General features: G+C 29.8%; 3 protein-coding genes across 3 annotated transcripts; all 3 read left to right on the top strand.

Moving 5' to 3' along the window:
* The first annotated feature begins 1914 nt into the window (after positions 1 to 1914).
* LOC145755800 (uncharacterized) lies at positions 1915 to 2409 on the top strand. The gene has a single exon (XM_082572047.1). The coding sequence runs from the start codon at positions 1915 to 1917 to the stop codon at positions 2407 to 2409; it is 495 nt and encodes a 164-aa protein (XP_082428173.1).
* Positions 2410 to 4810: 2401 nt separating this feature from the next.
* LOC145755799 (thioredoxin-like protein 4A) lies at positions 4811 to 6248 on the top strand. Its single transcript, XM_082572046.1, has 4 exons — positions 4811 to 4945; positions 5355 to 5377; positions 5841 to 5985; positions 6222 to 6248. The coding sequence occupies exons 1-4, from the start codon at positions 4811 to 4813 to the stop codon at positions 6246 to 6248; spliced, it is 330 nt and encodes a 109-aa protein (XP_082428172.1).
* Positions 6249 to 6554: 306 nt separating this feature from the next.
* On the top strand, positions 6555 to 7825 carry LOC145755568 (3 beta-hydroxysteroid dehydrogenase type 7-like). Its single transcript, XM_082571807.1, has 4 exons — positions 6555 to 6726; positions 6795 to 6983; positions 7250 to 7455; positions 7714 to 7825. Exons 2-4 carry the CDS (start codon positions 6930 to 6932, stop codon positions 7718 to 7720), a joined length of 267 nt encoding a protein of 88 aa, XP_082427933.1. The 5' UTR covers positions 6555 to 6726; positions 6795 to 6929; the 3' UTR covers positions 7721 to 7825.
* Positions 7826 to 10743: the final 2918 nt, after the last annotated feature.

Here is a 10743-nt window from a genome sequence, read left to right as displayed (position 1 = left end):
TATATCACAAATTTCTCCACATACTTAAATCTCCACCACCCCCTCTCCTTCCTTTTTTTCCTAGTCATTCTTCCTCTTTTCATTCTCTTCCCTGTACAATTACAACATCACCCTATGTATATGTTGTTGTCCTACTCTTATTGTTTAAGTGTTTGTGTATTGTACATAACTATTCATAAATAGCCTATGTTTGCAATAAAAAAGGCTATTTATCTATTGGGCTATTCAAAAAGTATTTATTTTTACATAACTTACTTTAATTTTGAAAGCAATTTTTCCACCCATTACACATGTTTTATCATGTAAGATCATTGGCCTTGTGATATAACAAAAACTGTTTAACAGAATAACCATTTACGATAAATCTAAAAGGAATTGCAAATTGTGTTAATATTAGTCGATTTATCTGTTTGAGCTGCAATAAAATCAACCTTACTTTTGTTAGTGTATTCCACCAACACAGTTTTAATAGTAAACCGACAGACAGTGAAGGGCACTTAATGACTGTTGCACTTACAAAATGCTCCTGTAAAATGATGTCGAACTAAGCTTTTAGCTGCAAATAACCAAAATATTTCTTGATTACAAAAGTTTACTGTTTAATTAACTTCTTACATATCAAAATATGCACATCACAAAATGTCAGCGGTTTGATAAAGTTACTTAAAATGTGCCCTTTTTCTTTCAACTTTTTTATTGTGAGTTTCAACAGTTATCTGTCATCCTAATCTATGACTGAATATTTACAGTCACTAGTAAACTATGTACATTGCATGTTTTTTTTTCATTGGCAAACTTTATTTATGCTCTTTTGACAGGCAGGCAAACAGGCAACCTGCTCTTGAGTCTTCTTGTCAGGCAGTAAATCCGTTATGATTATCTTTAAAAACTTGCCTTAATCGAAATTAAAACCATTAATTAACATACAATTCTTTAAAAAGAATGCAAAAACTGATTTAAACTTGCTGTTTTAGCTTTAGCGAGGCTTAAGAGCGACCTTTTCATCATAAATATAATGTGAGAATGTACTCGATCGAACGATTAGTATTTCTATTTTTTTATATTAAAAATATTATTTAAGGCCTTTAAACTTCCTTAAACAAGAATAAAATACCCAGTTTACACCTATTTTATTTTATTTTTGTTTAATAGTTAAACAAAAACGATAAAATTTGTTAATATACAACGTTTGAAATTGCCAAATTATTTGGCAACTCTATGGTGGTCTTAGCCCCACATCAAAGTTCTCAATTTTTTTCCAAATTTCGGAATTCTGACAGCAAAACGGCGTTATGATATTTTGTATTTGGCAGCCCGTGGGGCTATGTTTACGCTACGTTTTTCAAAAATTTTTGCGTATTTTGTAGCCAAAATAGGCGCTATTTTTTAATATTTTAAATAATTTTAGCGAAAAACAGTGCAAAAAAATAAATATTAATTAAAAAATATATATATAAATTAAAACATAAAACCATTAAAAAAAGTTGGTGGTTTTAGCCCATACACGAGCCGCCACTGTATTTAAGCACATTGTGTATTTCGGCTCGTGGTAAGCCTTGCTTGAAGTGGGCAGTTACACACAGTTCTTGATTAAAGTTGGAGGGTATTTGTTGGGTAAATGGAAGAAGAATATTTCATTCATGAAGGCAAGAATACCAGCTTTAGTAGGAGTAAAAGGTTGTTATATTGATGTTGAAATCATACGAGATAATCTTTCTTTACTGCTTAGTAAGTCATCACTGAAGAAAGCAAACCCAAAAAATTGATTTAAGTGACGATAAAGTTGAAATATTTGGAAAGGAAGTATATTTGAATTTGTCAACAAGCGGCCATTATTGCATTGAAATTACTCCTTGGTCACTTGATTGTGATATGCTAAAGGAAGAAGTTGTTCTGTTATTAAATTTCAATGCAATGTCTTTAAACGATAGAAAGAAAAAAATTCTTAAATTACATAAGCAATTTGGTCACATTTCAGGAGATCATTTAAAACGACTTTTAAAAGATGTTAATATCCTTACTAAGGATTTGTCGGATGTTATTGACAATGAGATTTCCAAGTGTAACATTTGTTTACGGTTTAAACGCAATCCTTCAAAACTCTGTGTTGGACTTTCCTGCGCTAGAAAATTTAGTTCAACTGTTGCAATTGATCTTCACGAACTTGATCGTAATGTCTGGTATTTTCATATGATTGATGTTTTTACACGATATAGTAGTGCTGTGGTTATTGAAAGAAAAACATCTGGTACAATTGTTAAAAATTTTCTAAAGTGTTGGGTGAGTTTGTTTGGTGCACCGGAAAACATTCTTAGTGATGATGGTCGAGAGTTTAATAATTCTGAGTTTCAAGACATGTGTGAAAATTTTAACATCTCTGTGATGACCACTCTTTCTTATTCTCCTTAGTCAAATGGTGTTTGTGAAAGACATAATGGAATACTTACAGATATGATTTTAAAACTTAAAAATGATGTAAACTGTAATTGGGACACCGCTGTTGCTTGGGCATTAAGTGCTAAGAACTCCTTAATAAATAATTATGGTTTTTAGTCCAAATCTGTTAGTTTTTGGTCAAAACACAAGGTTGCCTACAAATTTAACCAATGATCTTCCAGCATTAGAAGGGGAAACGAAAAGCCGTCATGTTGGAGAAAAAAATTTCTGCATTGCACAATGCTAGGCGATTGTTTATTGCGGCTGAATCTTCAGAAAAATTAAAACGAGCATTAAGAATGCAAACTAGACAAACCAGAGAAAGTTTTTGTATTGGTGACAAAGGTTATTACAAACGAGAAGATATTAATTTGTGGAAAGGACCTGCTACAGTCTTGGGTCAAGATGGTTCAGTTGTCTTTATGAGGCATGGTGGACAGCACATTAAAGCTTATAGTGGTCGGGTACAACCAATTGACTCTGATAATTTAGATCCTTTAGAGATAAAAATAAATAGGGAATATTTCTCCTTGTCTTGAACCAGTTGTAAAAGAAGACAATACAACAAGTTATGAGTCGATCAATGAGGACAGAAGCATTGATAAAAATCTTTTTACTTTTCCTGAAGTCCCAACCACAACTTAATCTCCGGAACTAAAAAAGGGTCTTGAAGTTGAATTCGTGGACGAGAATGGTACACTCTTTTTTTTTTTCTTTTTTTTTAGCCCCCTTGATATAAAGGGAGAAAAACAATGGGTATATTTTGAAAAGGTTACACACTTAAAACGCGGTTGTATCAGAAGAAATTCATCACTTATCAACAGATTTTTTTAATGATGCTAAAGAACGTGAACTTAAAAGTTGGAAAGAAAATGATGTTTATAAGGAAGTTTCATTCAATGGTCAACACTGTATATCTGTTAGATGGATATGTTCATGGAAGTATAGAAATAGACAACAGCTTCAAAAGGCTCGTATCGTAGCTAGAGGATTTGAGGAATTTGATCGCAATATTTTAGATAAGGAAAGACCAAATTGCTCTAAGGATTCTCTGATAGCAATAAAGGCGCCTAAATTAATCAATTTTAGACCCTTTAACAGTTTTAAAAGGACAGTTCTCTTGTTTTATTTAATTTTAGAAATTTTGTCGTTATTAAAACAAAACCATTGCAAAAATTTCAATACTTCATCTATGACATCACAATCAGTTCGGATATATATTAGTTTTTAATACTCGCATTCCGTTATACAAAAGGTAGTTTCTTTGTTAACGAAGATTTTATAACTATTATTAAATAACTTTATTACACGCAATAAGATTTTTAATTTTTGCTTCTTTAAAATTGGTTGCAAGATAATAAACTTTATTAAAAAACAGAGATATGTACATATAATCGAATAACTGGGTGATATAAAGAACTTATACTTCATGTTTTTTAACTAAACCAAAATATTGTAAAAGTTTATTTTTTTAAACTATTTTTTTTATAACAATTTTAAGAATAAATGTGTATAAATAGATTTTAATGGACACACAAAAAACATTAATAACTACAGTGTTGTAGTGTGTTAGCCCCAGTCTTATTTCTAATATTAAACAAGTGTTTGTAAATAATACAAGACATAACTATTTTTCTTTAAACAAGCATCATAGAATAGTGTATTTTTTTTAATTTGATGTTACATGGTTTAAGGGCAATATCTATTATTTTATAATTAATGATAAAATTTAAAATTTTAATCAGTTTTTGAGTTACTAATATCATGATTTAACTCACACACAAACAGCGCACTTTAAAAAAAAGCGTCAACTCACAAACAGCGCACTTTAAAATCGCCCTTAAATTAGCCACGTAACCTGCACGTAGAAGGACAATGGATTTACAACGAATGTATTTTTTCATGCTCTTCGGTTTTGTTATGAGCACTGAAACAACTAACACATTCTTCACCAATCTACTGATAGTTGGTTATTGTGTAGCTTATTTTGGATAAATTTTATGAAAAAATAGTTTTTTTTTATGTTGATTTAAACAATGATCATATAACCTATATGATCATTGATTTAAAACAGAATTTAAAATAGGAAGTCACTGCCATTTTGACAAACAAACTTTACAAGCCTACACCTACACGCTTTATTTTTATAATATTTATTTCTTTAAAATCTTTTGAGGATAAACGTTTATTCAACAACAGATTTTTTAACAAATTGGCAGACACAAAGCAGCGTAAACTTTTGCTCGTATATAATTTTTTAATTTTGAAGTTTAGCGAAAAATTTTCACGAAATTGCATAAAATAATAAAACCAGTTTAAAAGTTGTATTTTAATTTTATATTCGGTAGTGGTTAGCGTTATTAAGAGGTTAACTATGTCGTACATGCTTCCCCATCCTACAAACGGCTGGCAAGTCGATCAATCGATCTCAAACAAGCAAGAAAAAGTTGTCGTGATTCAGTCACCACGGTCAGACGGTTTGAACACGACCTGCATGAAAATGGATAGGGTATTAAATGATTTTAAATATAAAAAAGTTCAATAATGTTTCAAAATTGTTAAATTTTTGTTATAGCGTCGAATTTTTAGGTAAACTAGGCATAAAATTAATATTTTTTGCTAAAAAAGTGTATTTGTGTTATTTTCTTTACTAGATTTTTTGAGAAATATATTTCTATGTTTAAAAAATGTTTATTCAAGACTAAAATATTTAAGAAAATAAGGTTTTGGAATGATAATATGCAGTGTAGTGTTAAGGTTCCATTATTTTGAAACAAAACTTAAAAAAAGAAAATATTTCTTTTTTAAGTTTTTTTTCTTTCTTAGGTTTTTTTTTTAAGTTAATTTGGACGTTTATACAACACGAATGTTCTATGGAAAACTCTGTTTTTTAATAATTTAACAATTTTAATGTTTAGACCTTGTATAGTATAGCTGAAAAGTGAAGAACTTTGCTGTTGTTTACTTGGTTGACATTACTGAGGTGCCAGACTTCAACAAAATATACGCATTATACAACCCCTGCACAACTAGGTTCTTCTACAGGTTGTTGTGCACGGGTCCTACTAATCACCACACGGCACCACACAGCTCACTAGTTTTCATGCTGTAGCACCTTTAAGTAAAGCACTATAAACGGTATAAACTCCTGCTGAGCCAACACTGAATCAGCAAATTACTTATCAGGCATTTATAATCTATAATTACTTAAACTGCCGAAAAAAACTCGGGACTGGGTCAGGGTAACAAATGTTAATAAATGTTAAGGTCGTTAAATCAACCTTCTCACATTGAGGATAAATATATATACAGAAAAAATAAAAATGACAAATTATTTTTTAGTTAAGTATTAAAATTAGATTTAACATATTTACAAATTATAAACTGAATAACAATGAATTTAGGAATAGGCGCATAATGCCCGATCTCAGGACAGGAAACAACAACAAGATTAACTGGCCGATAGAGGATAAACAAGAAATGATCGACATTCTAGAGACAATATTTAGGGGGGCAGGAAAAAGAAAGGGTTTGGTGGTTTTCCCAAAGGTTTATTTAACAAAATATCAATATTAACGAGTAGGAATTTTCTAAAATTTATTAAGAGGTTTGTTTTCAGTTTAAAAATATAAAGATTATTTAAAACACAAAATTTTAATAATTTAATTTTATGCGTGATATTAAGTATTTATATTCAATATTTTTTATAAAGATTTTTTTTTTTTAAAAGAATTAGAAAAAGTTTTTAATTTTTTTTTCAAATTTTATTTTATTAATTTTCTCAGATGCCCCATGAAAGTTTAATGGATTAAGCGTGACGTCACAGATCGTAGTAGTCTCATGTCAGTCGTACAAGAATGTCACATGGTCTTGTATATGGCCAGTGTCATCGATCACTAGGAATTAACCCCTCGTCAAAAATTATGGAAAATAAATGTTGGAGGTAAGTATTGTGATGTCATAAGTGATGGGATTGTTATATTAGAACTAGACAACATAGTTTATTTATTCTAGAACTTAAATGGTGCAGATTAATACTGGTCGTTATTTAATATATTATGATGTCATATAGGAACAATGAACGTGCTGGAGGCTTGTTGTGCAAACAATGTCGGTTATTGTCTCTGCACAAGCTCAATTGAGGCTTTCGGACTAAACCGAACTATGGAACCACTAGTGGGCGGTAGTGAAAACACTAATTACTGTTACTCTTCTGTGACGTCATACGGAAGGACAAAGAAGCACGCGGAGGAGTTCGTACTGGAGTGGAACGGAAAAAAGATGAAAAATGTAGAGGGGACATCATTATAATTGTTTGCTTTTGTTCTTTTTATTAATGACGTCATAATACTTTGTAGAAACTGGTCACGTGTGCACCTAGAGGTTCTGGTATTTATGGCAAAAATGACAACGTCTCCAAATCGATTCTTTTGCACCACTTTGCGACTAAAGTGATCTAATCTTCAATTCCTCCAGAGGCGCTACAAACTCTAATGTACGTTGGAAACGTGGCTTGGTGTCACATGATTGCGGCCACGAAAATGCAGGTAAACAAAATTTAGTTGTTCACTGCTTTATTATTGGATTAGTGTGCAAAAGGTGTCTGGTTCGAGTACACCACATCCATATATAATTCTGGTTGTAACAGATATATCTCAGCATGATTTTACTAAAAGAATAGGTTTTTAAGTTTGGTGAAAAATATTGGTTGATATTTTGGTTTAGTTAAAAAATTCTAAAGTTTATGTTTAATTTAAGTTTATTAATTTCAAAGAAATAAACTTGTACTCTGACTATAACTTATATTGTACAGGAGTCTCTTTCTTTGGTTGGGGGAAACACCTACTTTCTGTGTGATGACACCCCAGAATTATCTTACCTGAGATTAAACTTGAAATTCTCTAAGCATTTGGGTTTCACCATTCACAAGAGGGCGCCAGTGTTGCCGTTCTGGTTGTTTATCTTCATTTCAACGTTTGGTGTTGTCAGGTGCTGGTTTGGTTTGGAATCAAAAAAGAGGTTATTATTAAGTTTATTAAGTAGTTTTTGGCTAGGGGACTGTCATAAAGGTGTAACTAAAAAACTTTTGCGCAAAAATGCCATTTTTCCAAAATATTTTGACTTAAATTTCGGTAAAATTTCGTTGCCTAAAACTTATTTTTGTTTAAAAACCCATACCTATTTAAATAATACTTTGGTTACGAGGTATGTTAAGTTATTGCAATTGTTAAACATTTATTTCATGTATAATACTTTTAATGATAAACCACTTTGTAGTTTTTAGCCCAATATTACACCAAACATGGTCAAGTTGTCCTGCACAAGATTCACCGTCTCCAATCAAAAGTTTGTGGAACATTTTGGCTACAACCAAAGTATAGTTGGCCCGAATCGTTGAATATAATGAAGGAATATGTGAACAAGATTGTAAATGAAGTAGAAAATAATAACTTGAAAATAATAGATTAATTTGTATATATGTGATTTAATTTTGTTGAAATGTTTGTATTAGAATTTTTGTTGTGAATTAAAATAAAGACAACGTGCAATAAACTTGAAGTTTTTAGTCGAGGATAAATTATAGAAATATGTTTTGCCAGTTATGACGTTTGTCGTAATTACGTCATCCACTCTCTGTATATAAACAACTGACACACGTGCCGCGTTATTTAATTCATATTTTGTTTTGTGTGAGTTGCGTTGCTAGTGGCTTTACTTTAGTAAAATGGCATTTAGTTTTAGGTAAAAAAATGTTTGGCTGAATGAATATTATTTCCATAAAGTTTGAAAAAGGCAAAGGCTGGGTATAGCTACTTAAACCAAATATTTTGCAAAATTGTATAGATGTACTTAGCTGAAATTTTAAATAAAATAATAATACAAATATTTTTTTAAAAGAATGCTAGACAATTAGCCTGTCGGAGGCCATACAAATTTATTTTTGTCAAAAACTATTTTCGTGCATAGACCAGTAATTTGAGAGAGCATGCACGTGCAATCACATGATTTTTAGCTTGCACGCACGAGATGTCGTTGAAAACTGCTTTACTTTCCAGACTGGGGCGCCAGTATAAAACGTGAGTTGCCCCTTGGTCGTATTTAGAAAAATGCCTGAATTTAAAACAATATATTTAAAACAAATAAAAATTTAAAACAAATAAAACCCAAATTGATATATTGTGAGTTAAAACTTATAAAAAAGTCTATCTAAAATATTTAAAGCAACACTAATTATTTACAAAATTTTTGGCATACATCCAGAAGTTTACATGCAAAATAGCTAATAACATTATTTTGTTAATTATTCTCTAACAAATTTAATAATATGTTGATTAATTTTTTTTTAAATATTGTTTAGAATAACAAAATGTTTTGGAAAAATACATTATATTAAAAAAATCAGACAGGAAGAAAGAAAGACAACATATTTTTGCACATTATTCTCAAAAAAACAAATTATTGCTTGTTTTATTTCAAATTATGTCTGGAAAACTGTCTATAAATAAGCAAAAATTAAATATTTTTGCGGTTACCAAAATGCGAACCCCTCGCTGTTTTTAAAAAAAATCTTAAGGTTGAAGTGTTTGTACTGAGGTTTCGGACTTTTATTTGATTTGTTCTCATAAGATTTTACAAATTTTTCAATCTGTTTTCTTAGTTATTAATAGTACATGTGCCATTTATTTTAATTATGAATATCATTAGTGGGTAGTTACTATAAATGTACATATCCTTTAAAACAAATAGGAATTAGAAATATGCAATATTAAATACAGAAAATACACAGTCTTTTTAAAGCAGTTGTTGTAATAAAATTACATTGTTGACAAATTTTTATCGTTTGCATTTTCTGATACCACTATCACAATCAATACAGGCATAATGGATTTATTCTTTTGAAGTCTATGTAACAAGGACAAGCATAGGCCTTTACAAAAAGTTTATAGTTAGGCCTTTAAAAATTTATATTAAGGTAGCATACGTTATTAGGTTAAACAAAAAGAAAGTGATGTTTTTATCTCTTTGGTTTTGTTCTCGACATATTTACGCAAAATTAAGGAAAAAAAATGTGTTCTCTTTATTTTATTATATGTATTTATCTTCGGTAAATTTTTTTTTTGAAGTTTAACTTTACAATCTTAACATAGAGTAACATTAGTTAGCTTGACCAAGTCTTGAGTAAGTTGAAAAAATATAAATTATAATTGCTCTATAATTAAGCTACTGATTAGTTATTGGCCTACTCTAACTAGGAATCACAAGTAGCAAGGGTTTAAACTGTTTATTGCCCCTTACTCAAAGGCGCCACAACGTTAAAGCAGTGGTGTTCGAACCCAGCACCTTATGTAGTGAAGACAAGTGTTCTAACCACTACACCACTCTGCCATTAAAATCTTTAGAACACAAAACAATTAGCACAATATACTTTTAATTAACCTAAAGGTTTATAAGTTAAGTTTTCTTACAGCTTAAACTTCTTGGAACTTGTGAGTTCTAGTAAGACCACACACCAAACACAAGTGTTTATTTTCAAAAAATATTAAAAACTGTTTGAAAAGTCATTTTAAAATTTGTAATGTTTTACTTCCAAAATTAACCAATAATTATTTATGTCTTAACATTTATTGTATTAAAAGTTTTAAAAAATTTATTAGGTTACAATTAGGTTGTTTGTTAGTCAAATAAACTTAATTTTGGGTTGTCAAAGTTTGGATGAAAGTAAACTAAACAACAAGTTATTTAATTATAATAATACAAGAATGCTTTCAATGTGTTTAAGTAGTTGTTGTAAAATTTTAGCTATTTACTCTTAAAATTAGGCATATTCACAAGGCTGGCAGTACATATTAAGATTTTATGCAGTTACTTGTGTTGTTAATTTTTGTGGTTGTTATTTTTAATTTGATATTTAATACAACTAAGGATTTTTAATTACTGTTTAACTTTACGCAAGGTCGTTATTTTTGTTTTATTAATAGTTTGTGTGCCTCGTTGTGTGGGAGCAGTAGTTTTAATCAAAAGGCTTTTACTTAACTTATTTAACATGTTTTATGAAATTATAGTAAAATATTAACAAGTGAATATTAAATCAACAAACTAAGCATATTTGATAAGTATACATCCTTGGTAAACAATTAACTTTGTGTCTACATGGCTATGTGATTAAAACAACATGCAGTTGCTAATTTTTTTATGCAAAAAGCTCTAAAATTAATTGAATTAGTGATCTTTAAATTTTTTTCGACAGTCAATAAAAATTTAAACAAGATTTTATAGTGAAACCAATTTACAACAAATAAAACAAAT

Source organism: Corella eumyota, chromosome 6 (assembly GCF_963082875.1).
Source record: "Corella eumyota chromosome 6, kaCorEumy4.1, whole genome shotgun sequence".
Classification (NCBI taxonomy): Eukaryota; Metazoa; Chordata; class Ascidiacea; order Phlebobranchia; family Corellidae; genus Corella; species Corella eumyota.
Note: the sequence above shows the minus strand (reverse complement) of the source record. Positions and strands in the feature narration are given on the sequence as shown.

Bases quoted from the DNA above. Each gene is read 5' to 3' on its own strand.
- LOC145755800 (XM_082572047.1), top strand. From the start codon at position 1,915: ATGTCTTTAAACGATAGAAAGAAAAAAATTCTTAAATTACATAAGCAA.
- LOC145755799 (XM_082572046.1), top strand. From the start codon at position 4,811: ATGTCGTACATGCTTCCCCATCCTACAAACGGCTGGCAAGTCGATCAA. The intron at 5,378-5,840 runs GTGAAGAACTTT...CAATGAATTTAG, and splicing joins TTGTATAGTATAGCTGAAAA to GAATAGGCGCATAATGCCCG. The intron at 5,986-6,221 runs GTTTATTTAACA...TAATTTTCTCAG, and splicing joins GTTTGGTGGTTTTCCCAAAG to ATGCCCCATGAAAGTTTAAT.
- LOC145755568 (XM_082571807.1), top strand. From the start codon at position 6,930: ATGTACGTTGGAAACGTGGCTTGGTGTCACATGATTGCGGCCACGAAA. The intron at 6,984-7,249 runs GTAAACAAAATT...TATATTGTACAG, and splicing joins TTGCGGCCACGAAAATGCAG to GAGTCTCTTTCTTTGGTTGG.